General features: G+C 39.8%; 1 protein-coding gene across 2 annotated transcripts in view; it reads left to right on the top strand.

Moving 5' to 3' along the window:
• The window catches only part of PDE6H (phosphodiesterase 6H), a 180,169-nt gene extending 159,796 nt beyond the window's left edge, over positions 1-20,373 (top strand). The window contains exons 1-4 of one of the 2 annotated variants that reach the window (XM_045465976.1): positions 11,167-11,282; positions 16,119-16,292; positions 17,321-17,361; positions 19,570-20,373. In XM_045465976.1, coding sequence (XP_045321932.1) covers positions 16,159-16,292; positions 17,321-17,361; positions 19,570-19,646 — 252 coding nt within the window. In that variant the 5' untranslated portion in view covers positions 11,167-11,282; positions 16,119-16,158 and the 3' untranslated portion in view covers positions 19,647-20,373. Of the gene's footprint in view, positions 1-11,166; positions 11,283-16,118; positions 16,293-17,320; positions 17,362-19,569 lie in introns of those variants that run through there. The other variant, XM_045465977.1, reaches the window with a different exon arrangement.
• Positions 20,374-20,727: the final 354 nt, after the last annotated feature.

Genomic DNA, 20,727 nt, shown 5'->3' on the forward strand with positions numbered 1-20,727 from the left:
AATTAAAAAAAAATAAAATAAAAAATAAAATAAATGGGAACGAGTTGCAGAGGCCATATTGAAACCATTTAAAGGAACATTTTTTAGGCATTCAAACCACATTTATTCCATACACTTCCATAGCTGCTGCCAATAAACAATGCTTATTTATACTAACATTTCAATATTCACTATTTATATCATTTCAGTACGTTTAGAGATGGCTAATCAAGCAAATATATTTGAAGAAATGGACATCTATTTTGCTGTCATTTAAGCGTACTGCATTTTGCTCCCTTTAATTTGTAAACGGATGCCACCAAACATACGTTACCTTTAGTCACTGGAACTGAAACAATCGAGATGGTGGTCATTTGGTGGGAGAAAAGAGGTTAATCTAGAAAAATAGAAAAAGGACAGCAGTGTATGATTAAAATTGGCAAAAGCGCTGAAAGCCAAATACAGACTTAGTGTGTAAATTTCACAATGATGTAGAGAGAAGATAGCCCTTGAAACAAAGCATCTGACTGCACCATAAATCAAAGCAAATATTAGTCTGCAGGGAAGAGATTTTGTAGCTTAGTATTCTCAAGAGGGGACACATTTCTTCTTTCAATAGCATTTGTCGAGCACCTTTTTTTTCTGCCAGTTATTGTTCTAGGTACCACTGAAACATCAGTAGACAACAGACAAAAATCTCTGCTCTCTTGTGGAAATTATGTTCTAGGGGAGACAGACAATTAAAAAATAACATAGGTAGAATAAATTATTTAGAACAAGAAAGATTTAAAAATTGGGAATGGTAGATTCATAGTCTCCATGCCATACCCATTTCTCATGCTATTTGGGAAGACGTCACGAGTCAAACAGGCCTTTTTTTTTTTTTTCCTGCCAAGTCCAATGTGACTCCACAATTTTTCTTAATGCACTGCTCTAGGTATGGACATTAGAAGGTATAGACACCACTAGAAAGTGTCTGTAAAATCAGTTTGTACGTGTGCAGTGTGTATGTATTTATTGGGGGAGGAGAGAGCATTCATAATTTTCATCAAATTCTCAAAAGAGTCCATGACCTCAAAAGGATTAAGAATTGCCAACTTAAAGCCTCTCTTTCTTTTTAATTTTAGAGAGAGAGAGAAAGAGAGAGAGAGAGAGAGAATGAGCAGGGGAGACAGGCAGAGGGAGAGAGAGAGAGGATCTTAAGCAGACTCCGTGCTCAGCGTGGAGCCTGAGGAAGGAGCTAGATTCCACGACCCCAGGGTCATGACCTGAGCCAAAATCAAGAGTTGGATGCTCAACGGACTGAGTCACCCAGGCACCCCTAAAGCCTCTTCTTGATGATATAGCAGTGGACTTTCAGTAACTTGGGGGACAACTGTGATGTTCTCCTAAAATATCCTTTGGTATCGCAGTCAGGGCAGGGATCTATCCAAAATTCCCATTTCTCATTTTTCTTCCGTCATAGTTCATTGTTCACCTGTATTTATCGGATGGGAAAACCGATGAAGAGACTTTTCAAAGAAGTCTACGATGGGAGACACTGCTTCTAGCCCATGCTGACGAAGGTGTGTTATGCATCGAAACTTCCTTCCCCATATCTAAGCTTCCTCAGATGTAAGACAAGGCCCGTCGTGGCGGTAAGGATGCTCTCAGTCTAAGGACCTTAGCTCTGTGCTGCCAAACGAAATCAGCAGAACTTGGAAAACCGCCTAAGAATTTCTAGAAAAATGATGGAAACTTTGAGGTATTTTCCAGCTTTCCTTTGTTGTTATAAGCACCGCCTGAAAGGTAAATTCTAGGCAGATCTTCCAAGGGGCGGTGCCTTTGCCATGGGCCTAAAAAAAGCAACAAAGGACTGCAGACTTAAAACTTCCCCTTTTTGCACAGACGTATTTCTCTGAGGCTACAAGTAGAGACAATAGGCTCTCAGAGAAGACTTTCTGCCCTGAGAGCTATCCATTTTCAAATGTGCCCATGAGGCACCAACAGCAGGCTGGGGGTAGAGCTGCAGTTCAGACAGAGGTCCTGGCTCTGTGTCTTCCCATCAGTGGATCCTTGGGCCACGGTTTTCATTTCTCTGAGCCTCAGTTTTCTCATCTGTGAGAGAGGAATGATGTCAACCTTCAGCATTGCTAGAAGGGTTGGAAATAACGTGTGAGAAAGCATCCAGCAAGGTTTCCACCTCAGAAAAGTGCTCAATACTCAACAAATGGTGGAGGCTAGGAAAATCATCACCATCATCATTTCCACATTAATTTTTTATTTTTATATTTAGAGAGAATCCGAAGCAGACTCCACGCCCGGTGCAGAGGCCGATGCGGGGCTCGATCCCATGACCCTGGGATCATGACCTGAGCTGAAATCAAGAGTCAGGCGCTTAATGACTGAGCCACCCAGGCACCCCCCAACTTTACATTTTGATCCTTATTTTTGCATAACACATATTAGAATAAGTAGGCAAGAGGCATTTTCATCTAAGTACTCACAATCAGCATCCATAAATCTCAAATATAAATGTCTTATATAGTAACTCCTTCTTCTTTGAAGCTTTCCAGCACTGATCCAGGACAAGTGTGTTGTATTTTTTTCCCCTAGAGTGTGCACTGTTTATACAATTATAATTTAGACCTTTAGTGAGCGCTGCTTTGTGTTAAACGATTCTTTTCTGAGCGTTAGACTTATCTCTCCACCCAAATATAAAATGTGTGAGGAAAGGCCGGTGTCGTTCGTATCGTGTAATGCTTGGAGTGGCTCGCATAATGCTTGTCAGACTCATGCAAGACATTGAGTAAAATTCTTTAGTAGATATGTATATGTCTAAATTAGACAGGAATGCCTACATTATGCACCCCACTCCATCTCTTTCCTCTGGTGAGAGCGTTGCCTTGGCGAAGAAAGAATACAAATATGAGCAAGGTCGTGTGTCCACAGGGAATCACTGAAACCAACTTCTCTGTTTCTTCCTTTCTTCTATATATACGACACGGCGAACTACATTCTGCAGGGGTTCAGAGCCTTGACGTAAAGGCTTATTTCCGAATTCGACAAGCCCTTAAGAATTCCCGACTACATCCCAGAACCTGCGCACAGGAGCAGAGATAAACACAGTCCTGAGGCACAATCCTAGACCTCATGTTACTAACAACGTAGTGAGGAAGACAGAAACAAATGAAATTTTTTATGTATGCTTAGGAAAAGAAATGCACATGGGGTAGTATGAGAGAAGTCAGTAAGGACATCAAAGAAGGCTTCTTGGAGGAAGTGACTGCAACGCTAAATCTCAAAGGGTAGTATACATTGGTACATCGGGGAGGGTTGGAAGTGGAAGGCAAGGCAATTGAGGAAAGGGAGACCATGAGCAGTGGCGTGGCAGCCTAAAATGGTGTGGTATGTCCAGGGAATTATAAAGAAGAAGCTCAAGGTTGCTGGACTTCCAAAGTGAACATTATATAAGGATAAGAAATGTGTCTAGAGCAGAAGTGATGCTATATCAGTTCTGAGGCTATGTTATAAAAGACACTGTGCCTCTCTATCTCTTAGATCACCTGTTCTGTGGGAAGCTAGGTGACATGTCGTAAGGACACTGAAGCGACATAGGAAAGACATGGCGAGAAGCTGAGGATTTCTGCTAACAGCCATGCGTGTGAGCTCTGTTGGAAGTGAACCCTCCAGCTGCAGATGACCGCAGCCCCGGCTGAAAGCTTGCCTGGCACCTCATGAAAGACTGAGCAGGAGCCAGCCAGCTCCACTCCTCCCGGATAGACCCTCAGAAACCGTGGGATATTAACAAATGTTTATTGCTATGAGTTGCCAAATTTTGAGGCAATTTTTATGTTATTAGATAACTAATGCACTCATGATCTGGTCCCTTGCACCACTCCAGACTGCTCTCCCTACTGTTTTATTCTCTCCATTCCAGTCCCTGCTCTCTTGCTAATCCTTACATCAGAAGGAGATTCCTATTTCAGCAATTACTCTCCCTGTAGGAATCCTCTTCTCCCAGATGTCCATACCTGATTCATTTCCTCATTGTGGTTTTTTTTAAATGTTTATTTATTTTTGCATGACAGAGGGAGAAAGAGAGAGAGAGAGAGACAGAGCATAAGCAAGGGAGGGGCAGAGAGAGAGGGAGACACAGAATCTGAAGTGGGTTCCAGGCTCTGAGCTGTCAGCATAGAGCCCGATGTGGGGCTCAAACTCACAGACCGTGAGATTATGACCTGAGCTGAAGTTGGACACTGGACGCTTAACCTACTGAGCCACCCAGGTACTCCTCCTCATTGTGGTTTTAATTTGCATTTCCCTTAGGCGTGATTATGGTGAACATCTTTTTATGTGCTTATTGCCATTTGTATATTCTCTTCAGTGAAATGTTTATTTGTATTCTTTGTCCATTTTCTAATGGGAATGTTTGCCTTTTGTTTTTTTTTTTTTTTTTTTTAATGTTTATTTATTTTTGAGACAGAGAGAGGCAGAGCATGAACGGGGGAGGGTCAGAGAGAGGGAGACACAGAATCTGAAACAGGCTCCAGGCTCTGAGCTGTTAGCACAGAGCCCGACGTGGGGTTCGAACTCACGGACCGCGAGATCATGACTTGAGCTGAAGTCGGCCGCTTAACCGACTCAGCCACCCAGGCGCCCCAATGTTTGCCTTTTGAATATTGAACATTGAGAGTTCTTTGTGTATTCTAGATGCAAATCCTTTGTTGGGTATGTAATTTGCAAATATTTTCTCCCAGCCTGTAATTTGTCTTTTTATCCTCCTATCAGAGTTTTTCACGGAGCAAAAGTTTTAAATTTTGATGATGTCACATCTATCAGTTTTTTTCCCGCCAAGTACGTTTGCTGGCAACTCTAAGACCTCTTTGCTTAGTCCAAGGCCCTGAAGATTTTCTTCTATTTTTTTTCCTAAATGTTCATAGATTTACATTGTACATTTAAGTCTGTGATACATTTTGAGATAGTTTTTAGACAAGGTGTGTGGGTTGGGTGTGGAATTTTAGGTGCATAAGGTGTGAGGTTTAGATTAAGATTCACTTTTTTTTTTTTGTTTCTTTATGGATGTCCATGGACAAAATATCCATGCTTAGCACCATTTGCCCAAGCTTTAGCTACTCATTCTCCAGAACCATTTGTTGGGCAGGTATCCCTTCTCCATTTAATTGCTTTTGCACCTTTGTCAAGAAGTACCTGGGCATATTTGTGTGGGTCTACACCTGGGTTCTTTACTTGGTTTCACTGATGTGTGTGTCTATCACTCTGTCAATAGCATACTGTCTTGACTACTGTAGCAATACAGCAAGCCTTAACATCAGGAAGACTGATTCCTTCCCACCCTACTTCCTTCTTTTTCAAACTTGTTTTGGCCGTACATTTTGGAATAAACTTATCTATGTCTCCAGAAAACCTTGCTAAAAGTTTGATAAGAATTGCAATAAACATAGATCAATTTAGTGAGGATTGACATCTTTACTACGTTGAGTTTTCTAATCCATAAGCGTGGTATGTTTTTTCGACTATTTAGGTCTGCTTTGGTTTCTTTTTAATTCGATTTTGTAGTTTCTAATTATACAAATCTTGTGCATCCTTTGTTAGATTTACACCTAAGTATTTCATTGTCTTTAGAGCAGTGACAAATGACACTACTGTTTAAGTTTCAGTTTCCATTTGTTCATTGTTAAATATAAATGCAACTGATTTTTTCTGCATTAACCTAGTATGTTCCAACCTTGCTGAACTCACTTATTAATTATAGAATAGCTTTAAAATACAGATTCCTTAGGATTTTCTATGTAGATAGTCATGTCATCTGTAAATAGAAAGTTCTGTTTCTTTATTTCCAAGCTGTATGCTTTCTATTTTTCTGATGCCTAATTGCATTGGCCAGAACTTTCAGTATCATGTTAAATAAGAATCATGAAAGCAGACATTCTTGACTTGTTCCTGATCTTAGAGAAAAAGCATTCAGTCTTTCACAATTAAGTATGAGGTTAACTGTAGGGGTTTTTTGGTAGATGCTCTTTATGAGTTCTTATTTCTAGTTTGCAGAGAGTTGTTATAAATGGGCACAGGGTTTTGCCAAATGCATTTTCTGTGTCAATTGATATGATCATATGATTTTTCTTCTTTAGCCTGTTGATACAGTGCATTATGTTAGTTGGGTTTTAAATAGTCTTGCATACATGGAATAAATCCACTTGATCATGGGGTGCTATTTTTATGTACTTCTGTATCTGATTTGATAATATTTTGTTAAGGATTTTTACATCTAAATTTATGAGAGAGATTGATCAGTATTTTTCCTTTTTGCTATCTTTGGTTTTTGTGTTAAAAAAGTTTATGAAGGTCAAACTGGCTTCATGAAATGAGTTGATAACTGTTCCTTCTTCTCCATTTTCTGAAAGAGAGTATTGTATTTTTATTTAATAAGTTATTTTTTTAAGATTTGCACTGTTGATCTGGAAAATGCATAATATGATGAGATATTAAGATATTAAGAGAAGGTAACTTCTTCCTTCACATTTAGGGTGTTCCTCTCTGGAGTCCACTATGTATTGATTAGAGATGGAATCTCAGACTAGAAAAATCCAAATGTGGAAGGAATGTGTCTCTGATGTCTGTCTTCCTACTCAAAGGTATTTTAAGAAACACTAAAGAAGGATTAGAGATTAGCACTTGTGTAAGGAGCTTATCGGACAGCTAAAATTTTAATCACTTTCTAATTACTTAGTACCTGCCCTTTGAGTCTTTTCCTGTATGTGATTAATAATATTTTCCCATCTGTCAGAAAGTATCAAGAACTAAGGATTATAGAGCTATGAAACATAATTTTTAAAAAGTATTTTATGATATTTAAGTTTTAAATTTGCATATAGCAAAACTCATTTTCTGTGGTGTGGACTTCTATGGGTTTAGACAAATGCATAGACTTATAGATCCACCACTGTAATCAAGATGCCAAATAACTTCATCACCCTTTAAAATCCCTTGCATCGTCCCTTTACATGCAGTCAGCTTCTCTCAACCCTTGGCAGCCACGGATTTGTTCTTCAACATTATTGTTTTGTCTTTTCTGAATGATATTAATTAAATCAGACAGTATAGAGCCTTCCAGTTCTGGGTTCTTTCACTAAGTGAAATGTGCTTAATATTTATCTATGTTATTACATCTATCAATAATAATTCCTTTTCTTTTCCAGCATGGTTCTTGTTGGTTTTATTCTTATGTCTTTGAAATCTTAGTGTCCAGCACAACCAAAGTTTGTCTAGAGAAATTTCTTGGTCATCAGTCAGCTTGTTTAGTGCCATGTGACTCCATTACCTGAATGGTAAGATCTTGAGATAGGCAACCAATCAAAAGTCAGTCATCACTAACCTAGCCAATGACCAATGAAGTGATCTGGTAGAATTGTTCTGTCTGACAGAGGCAGTGTGTATTTACTGCTGATAGGCCAGGCTACGCAAATCCTCTAAGACTCAGTGGCAACAGGAGCAATAGTTAGAAAGAACAGCCCCTTGGAACAGGGAACAATGGATACATTTCCTAAAGGTACAAAATGACCAGATCTTTAGAACTTCACAGAGTCTGGAACACTGTTTCATTCTCCACAAGACCTTGCTGAATGTGGTTGAGGGTCCTATCTTCCACACTTCCCTTGTATCCCATACTATCTCTTTTTGTTGTTGTTCTTTTTTTCTGGATGTTCAAAATTCTTTTTCTTTCTTTCTTTCTTTCTTTCTTTCTTTCTTTCTTTCTTTCTTTCTTTCTTTCTCTTTCTTCTTTCATATCATGTCCATTCTGTTTTGAGAACTTCCTTTATCATTTATTTTAGTATAAGTCTTCTGGGGATAGATTGCCTTAGCCTTTCTTTATTATGATGTCTTTATTTCCTTTAACTCCTGAAGGATAAATTTCTGGACAGAGGTGACAGGTTTTTTTGTTTTTGTTTTTTGTGTTTTTTTGGGGTCAGATCTAGGAAAGTGTTGTGCTTCTTTCGTTTTGACCCATGGTTTCTGATGAGAAATCCTCTGTCATTCTATTTTTTTTCACGTCTAGGTAAGGTGGCATATATATACATATATATATTTATATATATACACATACACACACGTATACATATATACATATGTATACACATATACATACATATATACATATGTACATATATATATATATATACATATATATTTAAGTTGCTTTCAAAAGCAAATATATATAAATATATATATTTTTAATTGCTTTCAAAATTTGTTTTGTCTTTAGTTTCTTGAAGTTTGATTATGATGTGCTTTGGCATACATTTCTTTGGGGTTATCTCATTGGGGTTTGCTAGCTTCTTGATTCCATAGACTTATGTCTTTCACCAGATTTAGGAAGTTTGTAGTCATTATTTCTTCAAGTACTTTTTTAGCCTTATCCTTTTCTCCTCTCCCAGAACTCTGATGACAAGAATATTAGATCTTTTAGTTTCCCAGGTCCCAGGTTGTCCTCCTCCACCTCCACCTCCCCCTTCCTCCTCTCTTCTTCTTCTTCTTCTTCTTCTTCTTCTTCTTCTTTTTCTTTTCTGTTGTCAAGCCCATCCATTGAGTTTTTTATGCTGGTTGTTTTATTTTTCAGTTGTAAATTTTCATTTTGTTCTTCTTTAGATACCTTGCTATTGCTGAATAGTGATGAAAATTAAGATTCCTCATTTGGCCTCCTCTGATACCATTCTGGTAGAAAGGAAGAGGGTGCCTCATTATCACTGGTGGGAGATGAAAGTTTAATATCCCCATATGGCCTTCTCTGATACTACCCAGGTAGGGATGGGGTAGGATTACCTAATTATAGCTGGGCCAGGATGGAAGTCTCTTTACTCTGCTTGTGCTGAGGGGGTTGATGTTGGCCTTTTTTTCTTCCCATGATATTGGATTTGTTGATGTTGGATTTGTTTCCACGGCATCGAGATTTTGTTCTACTTATTTTCTGCCTTACTAGATTCTCTTTCCTGGTTATTTGTCTAGAGAGAGTAGGCTTTTTGAGAGGAGATATATATATATATATATATATATATATATATATAATTTTTTTTGTCTGCTCCTGTTTGTGTTTCCCTAGATGCTTCCCTTGCATCTAGGTCAGGATATACAAGGCAAAAAGAGAACTCAAAAAATTTGCTGCCACATTGTTCCTTGAGTCCCAAGTTGCCTATTTGATCTATCTTCTTTTGAACGTTTAAAATATTCTTATGTTTGTTCCATATGTAATATCCAGGAGTTTTAGCTGTACTTAGCAGGAGAAATGGAAAGAAGTATATCTACCCCACTCTTGTCCAGAACTGGATACGATAGAAGCTTTTAAATCTTTAAAGCAATTTAAGATTTTTCTTATCATAAACCATCGAGAGCTATATTAGAATCATTTTAGGAGAGTTTTTTCCAACTATAGACTTTGCCTTGCCCCACACATCCCACTTTTCACTCTCCATTCTCCTGGGTCTCCCTGGGAGGGAGAAGAGTCGCGGCACAACAGCCCTCATCCTCCTTCTAACATTGGGAAATCACTGGTTACAAATCCTGCTACTGATCAGTATGGTTTATCTCTCTCAGGTGTTGTTGGGATGGCAGAAACTGAGAACCTTGGCACATTATGGAATATGACATATGAGGAAACTGAGACCTGAAGAGGTGGTGATCTTGTCACATAGCAGAGATGTGGTAAAACCGGGTCTGCACATGGGTCTATAATAGTAATTTTCAGACATTAATATGCAAACAAATCATCTTGATACCTTGTAACAATGCAGCTTCTGGTTCAGGCAGTCTGGAGCGGGGCCTGAGGTCCTGCATTTCTAACAAATGCCCAGGTGGTGTGCATGCCATTACACTTTGAGTAGCAACACTTGAGAACATTCCGCTTATTGTTCTATTCACCGCCTGTATGAATTGCAGTCCTTCAATGAAGAAACAGAGAATGGGTGAGGGTTTGACAGATAAGAATCTCAATATCCATGTGCCCGGTGTGTAAAAGTAGAGGAAGATCTCAATGGTAATGGAGACACAGAGGTGGGAGTGGAAAGACTCATCCAGACACCAAACACTCTGCCAGCTCTGTGAGGTGTCTGCTGCTTCAGAACTCCTCTAAGTTTGGTAAAGACCAGAGGAAAGCTCATCAAAATACCCTGTGAGCTGTTTAGCTGCCCCTTTAATCTGCTCGGGGCCCCTGGTTGAGAATCTTTCCCTGCCCGAGAAGGATGAATTGACCTTCTTTCTCTATCATCTTATGGAGTGCAATTCTCTAACAAGTAATGATTTAGGGAAGGCATGTCACAATCCGCTGGCAAGGTTTTAGAGAGACCAGCAACAGATACATCTTGGTCTATGTCTGCTTCGCTCTACTCAGTAGACAGATGGCTGAAATATGTAAGGTGTGCTCAGATTTTTTCTCCTGGATTCACTACTAACTTCATCGGCAGTTTTGAATCAATCACTTTATTTCTCTATGATAAGTATGTCAAAAGAGCCTGATGATATTAACATTAGGCTAAGATATATACAAACTGATGTCCAAACTAACACTAGTGGGTCAATGTAAGTGAAAGACTGAAGCCAAGTGTACCAATGAATTGAATTGCAGCCTATGTCTTGCTCCTGAAGACTTTGGGTACGAAGATCCAGCAATCATTTCAAATAAATGCCATCAGTTAGCAGTTATTCTGTGTCTTTTTTGATTTGTGGTTCTGTCTTACTGAGGAAATATATACAGTACCTGTTAGGGAGAGATGCTGAATACTTTTCAGTGTCATGGCTCACACAATCAGCGTCCCAGTGTCCCCATGGGGTGTAGGGGGACACAATGGTTGACACTCTTCTTTCCAGTTATCTAGAGTCCCAGGAGAATTATGACACGATGTGCATATGGTGGGGATTGATTTATGATTGAGGATGTGTGTGTCAGGGAAAGGGCAGGAATGGAAGGATAACAAGGACTAACGGTGGGAATGGAGGAGGCACAAACTGGAAATATACTTCTGGATATCAACACTTTATGTGTGTGTTTGTGGATTCAATACCTGTTTACTGACAGGAGAGAGCCCAAGTAAGTTTTGTGAGAGTATTCAATTGTCAGAAAACTCCTAAGCCTGTCCCAGTCTCACCCCTTGTTCTTCCAACTTCTTTGCACCTGGGTTGGTTCTCTAAGCTCCTAACAGTGGGATTAAGAAGCATGTGGGTATTAGAGGGAGATAAATCGGGGTGCAAAGATCCTTTATTCATCTCTTGTGAAGAAGGCAACTGGACAGTTTATGAGAGCAACATTCAACTCTGTGAGTATTTCTCAACTTGTGGTGTTTAGGCAGATTATAACTGAAGGGCTTTTGGGGGGGGCGGTGGGGGTAGGGGTTGATCTGGCTCTAAAATAAAGAAATGGAAGAAGAGGACACACTGAACCTGTGGGCCTGGACTGGGGCCGGGAATGAAACTAGGAGAAAACATGAAAGAAATACACCCAAATAGCCTTATAATGTCATGTAGCAAGCTTATAAGTAAAACTTGATCGTTACAAGGTCATTGCAAAACTTGATTACTAAATTCATTTGGAAAGAACTCCAAACTGACCCTCCTTTTTTCTGTGGTTCCATGGCAAACAGTTTTCTGGGAAAGGAGGGATTTGGGGGCACTAAACGACCACAGAGAAAACAGTTATTTATTCCTAGGATGTGCTTAAAAAGACCAAGGCACAAGACGGGGGACATGAGAGTGTGAGGATAAGGAGGAAGAAAGCCAAGAGCCAGCACAGGCATGACCTCGGTGCAGTGTGGGTGGCTTAGCCTTCTCTTTCTGAGGTCAGAGTGTTTGTTTGTTCCAGTCTGAAGGAAGGCACTTGTTGGATTTTTGTTTTTATCTTTTCGTGACTTTGGTTTGGGTCTTCCTTGGCTCTCCAAATTATTTGATTCTCTCTGCTTCAGCAGAATCCTTATGGGTTCAACCCCATCAGTGCAGAGAGAACACCCCTGCATCTATCTCCTCCCCAACCCTTCTCTTATACCCCTCAGCCTATATCTTTGCTGAGGAGAGACCGGAAGTCTGGGGTGATAGCAGCAGCATCAGAGATCCTGACTCAAGAACCTTCTGAAACTGCTCTCCCTTAGCTGGAATTTATAAACGATCATCCTCTGTAGCTTCCTACAGCTGAGCTCCATTGCCTTGGCTCTAAGGCGACACCATCCCTGGTTTCCTACCAAACTGCGCCTTGATGTATTACTCTGTGGCATCCACTTCTTCCCGAAGAACAACGCTTCATAACCTTCAAAAGGAGAAGAGCTAGCATCGCCTTAAAAATAAAAAGCCATTCTGCCTCACAAAGGAATGGATTGCTTGACACTTTGGGGAGGCAAAAATGTGAAACGTCCTTTTTAGGTAAAATCGAGTCTGACTCTAGATTCAGGATTATTTAGCCTGGGAGATACCCTTTTAATTCCTAGGAAAGCATGGCCAGGATAAGTTTAGCTATGGTGATATCTATGGCAGACAACACTAACTTCCACCCAGGAAAGGGTCATATTTGTCTGCTCCTCCCAAAGGTTGAACAGGGAGAACTACAGAGCATATCTATGACAGAAACACTCTAGGGGTTAGTACTCAACCTATGTACTCCTATGTACTCAAAGATGAAATATCGTACATGAAATGCACACGAAACATAAACTTATTTTCCACAGTGCAAACCCTGAGGGTTATCTTCATGATCCAGGGATTAACCAGGCAACTGTTATGTAACTCTTTCTGAAGAGAATTCTTTTACATAACGCATCACACCTAGCATAGACAGGAAGTCTGTGCAAGCCCAGAGGTGCAACTTCAAAATTATATGTGAAAACATGCAAAAGAAACTTATAAGAAAAAAGGGGAAGTATAATCAGGGAAAGATGGAAATCAAGTGTGATTTTTACGTTCTTTGGGACTGCTGATAGGGATGTCAAAGGAATCCAAGGAAGGTTTAAGACAGAATTTCAAGACGAGGCATACATTAATAGTCAGGGTTTTTGAGGGATGCAGAGGATTACCCAGCAATTGCTGAATGACGGTCACCTCTCTGGTACATGACAGGGGATCTTCAGCAGTTGGCCCAGGAGAATGAGTGTAGGAGTGCAGGTGAACCTGTGTCATAATTATAGATTTACTTGCCTGGTTTCCACTACTTATAGAAGGTCTATTGCATAGTTACTCTTTTTCTTATTTCTTATTTACTTTATGCCCTTTAATTTTCCCTGTAACTCTACAAAAGAAGTTATATTTGATTGACTCTATAGATGGAATGAGGAGCAGAGAAGTTACGCAACTTATCCAAGGTCACATAGACAGTTTTGTGGAGCAGGGATTTGAAACTATGTCTATTTGATTCTAAAACACATTCTCTGTTTTTTAAATTAACTTATTTAGTTTTGAGAGAGAGAAAGAGAGAGAGAGAGAGAGCACAAGCAGGGGAGGGGCAGAGAGGAGTGACAGAACACCAAGCAGACTCCACGCCATCAGGGCAGAGCCTGATGTGGGGCTTGAACCCATGAACTATGAGATCATGACCTGAGCCAAGATCAAGAGTAGGACTCTTAATCGACTGTGCCACCCAGGGACCCCAAGCACATACCTTTTACATTGCACTGCCCTCAAAGTGTAATTTGACTGATTAGTTTACCTTAGGCCCTCATATTGTAGACTCTAGATCTCACATGGTGGGATCCTAATTAGACTTGCTAGATAAAATAAAATGTTTCCAGTAAAATTAGAATTTCAGATAAACAATGAATAATTCTCTTAGTATAAGTATATACCATACAATATTTGGGATATACTTATACTAAAAATATTTGTTTTTTTATCTGAAATTCAAATTTAATCGGGTGCCCTGTATTTTTATTTGCTAAATCTGGTAATCCTAGTCCTAGTAAACTCTCCAGATGAGAGAAAGGAAAGTTTGTGGTATGTTAACATTTTGAAAGAATTGAGAAGTCACAAAAACTTGATCTGGGAGAAATTGTCTAGTTTTCCTCTGTGACTTTGTCAGAGTTGGGATGTGTCAGTTAGCGGTGGTAAACTCTGACAATAATGTGTCTCTTGGCTGCCTACTAGCAAGTTACATGGTCCCAACCACATTCGGATGAGGCACAGACTTTGGCTGTTTACTAGGGCAGAAGAGGGACCATAGCACAAGGACTGGATTCAGTGAGCAAAGGAGCTGGCAGCCTATTTCCAAAAGCCACTGAGAGCTTTGTGAGATGAAGGCCAAATGATGCCTTCTCTATGGTTTGATGGAGAAGTCACAGGGTCAGGATCTTGCAACCCAATATCCCAAGTATTAGTTCAATTTTTTCACTTATTTATTCACCCACTCGACAAATATATATGGCACACCTGCTATGCTCCAGGCACTGTTGTAGGTTCTAAGGTCACAGAAATGAATGAAAACTGAAAAAAAAAAAAAAAACAGGCTTATGGAACACATTCCAGTGGGGAACTTAGATAAAATCCATGGCATAAGCAAGTGATCCAGAGCCCTAGCCAGGTGCACCACCCCTGGTACCCACTCACAGATTAGTCAACGTGTTTCTATTGAGGAACTTGAGAATCAGCAGGAGAAAATGAAAATAGTAAGTGGGGAAAAGAAGATAAGGAAAAAATATTTTTTGGCAAAGATAGTAATTTAACCTTATTTGAAAGTAATCAGAAAAAGTTGATGAACTCAAAGTCATACAATATAAGATTTGAGGGATGTTCAGTGTGGCAGAAAAAGAGAAAGATGGTTAGCACGGGCCAAAGAGTGTCAGGGAGAGTTGAAGCTACTAATATTAGCATAAGTCTATAATTTACAGATTATATAAACCTTCCAGGTAGCAGAGTATGAGATGGTTTTGCTCAGAGTAAGTGATTAAGGCTACTGAGAAGTTGTTCAGCACTTTCTAGAATCTTTCTTCCGAGGATAGGTGTTATCAACTTTTGTGATAGAAAAGGAGAAAGAAAAAAAAGTCATCCTTTGGCCTAGCATATGTATTTTTTAATTTTATCTTTTTAACACACCTGTTTTTCCTTGAAGAATGACAATGTACATTTCTGTAGCTAAAATCAAAGTCTGTGAAAGCCACATTGGATAAGTTCCATGATTTGGATAGAAGAAAATATTGGACATTTCAGAGAAATGTGTGACTTAAGAACCTCATGTCTGGGGCGCCTGGGTGGCGCAGTCGGTTAAGCATCCGACTTCAGCCAGGTCACGATCTCGCGGTCCGTGAGTTCGAGCCCCGCGTCAGGCTCTGGGCTGATGGCTCAGAGCCTGGAGCCTGTTTCCGATTCTGTGTCTCCCTCTCTCTCTGCCCCTCCCCCGTTCATGGTCTGTCTCTCTCTGTCCCAAAAATAAATAAACGTTGGAAAAAAAAAAAAAAAAAGAACCTCATGTCTGGATATGGAGCTAAAGCACAAATTTACTACTTAATCACCCTCCATTGATGTGTGTGTGTGTGTGTGTGTGTGTGTGTGTGTGTGCGTGTGCGCGTGTGTACTGGAATGGATCGGATACTATGTGGGTGTTAGTATCCCTGGTGCAGAGCTTCCCCAAGTGCTATCCCCCAGAACTAGAGAACTAGAGAAGTATCTTGATCACACGAGGATTAGACAAAATAAGGATTATAAAGAAAGAAGCCCATAAAATGTGAGTCAATAAACATTCAGAGTCGGGTTATTTTGCAGTTGGGTGGAAAAATATATAAAGTTTAAAGAACATACCAATGCTGTAAAGACTATAGTTAGCATTTAGTCCATTTCCTTGTCTTTACAGGTGGTGGAACTGGTAATCACGGAGAAGTATATATTATAATAAACCAGAAAACTAGTGACACATTGAAAGCTAGGGACAATTTATTGAAACAACATGTCTATTTAGATTTTGGGGGATTATTTTAGATTAAAATAGACTTTAAATCTATTCATTGTCAGTCTATGTTAAGTGCCTCCATTGATATTTTCTTGAAAATCTCTTTAAAAGATGATGAATTCTTCCCTTTTATGTCAACACAAAATCCTAAGTTTTTCTGAAGTGTCCAATGAGGGTTGAAGAAGCAATGGTTCCTGTACCCTGAAGGGCTTTCTTTTTTTTTCTCTCAATGCCTAAGGAGCCCGAAAGAGAACCACCAGACACCCAAGGACATCAGAATGAGTGACAACACTGCTTTGGCTCCTCCAGCTTCAAACCAGGGTCCCACTACCCCACGCAAAGGGCCCCCCAAGTTCAAGCAGAGGCAGACTCGCCAATTCAAGAGCAAACCTCCTAAGAAAGGGGTGAAAGGGTAAGACCAAATTAAAAAGAAGACTCTATTTTTTCCCCACAACCCTGCTTTGGTTTTGAGAAATTAGTGCTCATAAACGTAAACAGACTTACAAAGACTTCCACCCTCTGCTCTATTTTCTTCTCTACCACAATCTTCGCTGAATCGTGTCCTTAGCCCTGGAATCCTTTCTCCCTCACCAACCAGGTCTGTGGTGACATTTAGCATGGCAAATGGGGCCTATCACAGCAAACTTCGACTTGACCTTCCAGACTCTTCTTGACCACTCCTCCTCACCAGCATACCCTGTGATTTAATCTGGAATACTAAAACACTGGCCATTGCCAGAACACAGAGTTTATTCAGTTTATTTGTATGGCAACAAATGTTATGCCTTCAGTTCTTTGCTTTTTTCTAGCCAAATTCTATTTATTCTTTAACATATGCTCATTTGTTAATTTCCTTTTGGACGCCATTACTGACTCTCTTATTAGACAAGTGTGATCATTACTTCTATGTTTGCATTTCATACATTCAGCTATCACAACTTGTATTATTTTACACATTTGTTTACTTACATCTGTTCTCAGGGATTGAAGTCCCTCAAAGAAAATTTATTATTTTTTCCCTAATTCCCTATGCTCAATACGATGCCTGACATATAGTAAATGCTTTGATAAATGCTTTTGGATAACTGATCAAATGGATAAATTGATCATTTTAATGCCTTTCATACTGTGTTTTCATTCCAATTTCTATTTTTAAAAGTGGAACTTGACTAAATTTCCCCCATGATGGTGCTATTTGGTTCTCAGTTGTCATAGGCTATATTCTTACAAGGGAAAAAATCTCTCTCCAAGGGGACACACTGTCTGAAAACAGCCTGAGTGACATCGCCTTTGCCCTGGGTCAATGCAAATTAAAGGTGTTTCACAAAGACAAAAACCTAAACCTCTTCTTCCCCTTTCATCAGGAAACTCTCTATATGAGTAATTCCAAGATCTTTTCACTCTTTCACCTAATTTTTAATTTTTTCTTTTTTCCCCCAGGTTTGGAGATGACATTCCAGGCATGGAGGGGCTAGGAACAGGTGAGCCACCAAAAGATGTGGACTTTCACTCGGAATTTCACTACTATACACACTTTAGGCCTCAAAGGGCTGTGAAAAGTTAAAAGAAATACCTGAGGCAGCAGATCCTTGAAGGCATAGAAATGTGGGGTTTAATTTTACCTCCTAAGTAAGTGCACGTGTGCCCAGAGGAAACACACCTACAGGAATCAAGCTAAGGCCCAGAGTTACTAAACCCTCTTCTGTGAAGCAACTCTTGAGGACATATAATGGTTGAGTCGTAGACTTTCAATGTAGAAAGATTCTCAGGGTTAGTCCATCCCAACTTCATTATTTCTTCAGAAGAGAAACCTGAGGCAGAGAGAAATTAAGGGACAATCTGAGGCCCCCGAGTGAGATATTGGAAAAAAGGGTGGGGCCTGGCAAACCACTCTGTAACCAACTTCCTCTTTTTACACATCCTCCAGCACCCAGAGCAGGGCCTGCACCCTGAATGTATCCAATACAAAATTTCGGTTGACTAGAATAACTTGATTTGTTGGCTAATGAACACAAATGACCAGATATTCCTTTTAATAATATTAAACTTTATTTTTTAGAGCAGTTTTAGGCTGACAGAAAATTTAAGCAGAAAGTATGGAGCTCCTACATGCCCCCTCTGCCACCTTCCTCCTCCTGCACATAGTTTCCCCTATTATTAGCATCCTGCATGAGTGTGGCACATTTGTTACAATTGGTGAACCAGTATTGGTGACATTATTATTAACTAACACCCATAGTTTATGTTAGGATTCATTCTTTGTGTTGTCCAGTTCTATGGGTTTTGACAAATGCGCAACATTGTGTATCCATCATTACAGGTATATACAGAATATATGCTCTAAAAATCCCCTGTGTTCCATCTGTTCATCCCTCCTCCCACCTCCACAAACTCTTAACAACCACAAATCTTTTTACTCTCAAGGGTTTTGCCTTTTCCAGATTGTCATATGGTTGGAATCACACAATATACAGATTTTCCAGACTGATTTCTTTCACTTAGCAATGTTTATTCATTTAAGGTTCCTCCATGTCCTATGTGGCTTGACAGCTCATTTCTTTTTACCACTGAATAATATTTCATTGAATGGCTGTATCAGAGTTTGCTTATTTTATTGAAAGACATTTTGTTGCCTCCAAGTTTTCACAATTATGAATAATACTGCTATGAACACAATTGTGCATGTTTTTGTGTGAACATGCCTTGAACTCATCCAATATTCTTTTGACAAATGATGTAATTGGCAATCAGCGTCCTTACCAGGCAATTCTCAGTGTACTTGCTTTTTGCAGTCAAGTGCCACCCCTGGGATCTCAAATTCATTTTCTAGCTCCTTTATAGAGCTCATTTCGCTGTTCTCCTAAATCAACTGCTTCTGTATTTTGGCCAGGTGTATAGAAGACCAGTAGGTTTGCTTTGGGCTTATGTTTAACTCTGCCAACATATCTGGAACACTGGAAAGAGTTTTACACTGAAGGGAGATTTGAGATCTTTGGCTTGGTTCTAGTCCCGTCCTTGTAACTCCGATTTTTTTTTTTATATAGATTTTTAATCTCTTTAGGTTCCAGTCAGCTTCTCTGTAATCCAGGGATAATAATATTTTATTGCCTGAAGCAAAAAATTGGATTAGTAGATGTCTTGAGATTATTTCTCAGTACGTGATTGGGCATTGTAGGCATTTCAAAATGTAAAGGAACAAAAGAGTGCATCAGAGAAGCCCAAGGAATGCATCTGAATTGGTAGGGGGTAAGAAGGCAGTGGATTTCCAGATTGTGGGGATTTAAAGTGCTTCTATTTCCCATTTTAACCCTTGGCCTGACTAGAATTCCACTTGTGTTCCTTCCATAGTGGTTGTGCTTTGGGGAGACCCCATTTGATCAGTGATATGCACCCCCTCAGGCTAGCTCCAGTCAAAAGCCTTGGGTAATCTCTTCAAAGAGGTACAGAATGAAACCAGTGAAGATGCCTACTAAGTGGAGTCTGTTCTGGGGGCATCAGAACCCAATTGGTCTGATCCTTTCTGGGCTGCAGGGCCATTCTAGATAACTTCCTGGTTGCTGAGACAACAAGTAGGAGAGAGGAGTGAGGTGTCTCTGCCCAAAGGATGTCTTTCTGAGCAGAAGAGGCTCTGAAGGGTTGGGGTGGTGGTGGTGAGGCAGACTTACAAGTTCTTCTTCCCTCTTCTGCAGATATCACGGTGATTTGCCCCTGGGAGGCGTTCAGCCACCTGGAATTGCATGAGCTTGCTCAGTTTGGGATCATCTGATGCACCTGAGGTTCTGCCACTTTCAACAGCATCTGCTGTAATTTTGCTTACTTTTGCCCTATTGATCTGCCAGAGTCTTGAAATTCAGCTGTTCGGAAGTGGTTTCTTCAGCTTACACAGTCATTTCCCCCTAAATTGCTATGAAGAGTTCTCTTGGTGTGAGATTCTCTCTTGCCCTATATAGTTCAGCCCAGAACAGTGGATACAAATAGACTTTTGTTAGGACATTTCAAATTTCCTATCAGCTGGTTAGAATTCAGTGATAGTTCTTGAAATTTTGTTTATCTGTTAAGTCCTTCAAATTTAGTTTTTACCAGGCAGTCCCTACAATTAATAGTAGCTTTTTAGATAACATTTTTGTCACCCCCCTTCCCCTTCTCATTTAATAAAGGAGATACTTACCTTGAATCTTATCATGAAGTCGTATTAAATGCTATATGCAAATATCTGATGCCCTCTTCTGAAAGTCAGTTCAGCAAAGAGGGCACAGTCGTACAGGAAATAAACACAATGCATGCAAAAGAGCATAGGAATAAAGTCAAGTTCTGATTCCACTTTGTAACTTGTAAATCGTACATTTTCTGTGTCTAAATTTGGAGACGGAAACTCAGGAATCTGTTAACGTGAACCTTCCTTTTAGTGTCCTGGCTCAGTTGATTGAGCTATGGAATTTAGACTGAGATGGGACAGGTAGTTGAACCCTCTGAATAAATGATGGTTTGCTTCACCTCTGAGGTTGTGTCAAATGTAATGTGCACATAGCCATCTTTCCCCAATACTTTCACGGCAATTGTGCAATTCAATTGCTGCCCCTACGTGACCTGGATGCCTTGGGTACTAGCAGTATTGATTTCTTCATTTCAGTTTCATAATCTGTGGTAAAAGAATGGGGAAAATTAACTGAAAAGAAAGACAGGGTTACAGAGACAAAAGAGATCTGGGTTCTAATCCTGGCTTGACCAGTACATTACTCTGCAATTTTGGACAAAAATCTTTCGCCTTGGATTTTCTGGTTTGCCTGAATTAGGCCATCTAGGTTCACGGTATTGATAATTCCACAACTTTGAGGCCTGCAGAGTGT

This window comes from Leopardus geoffroyi, chromosome B4, assembly GCF_018350155.1.
Source record: "Leopardus geoffroyi isolate Oge1 chromosome B4, O.geoffroyi_Oge1_pat1.0, whole genome shotgun sequence".
Taxonomy (NCBI): domain Eukaryota; kingdom Metazoa; phylum Chordata; class Mammalia; order Carnivora; family Felidae; genus Leopardus; species Leopardus geoffroyi.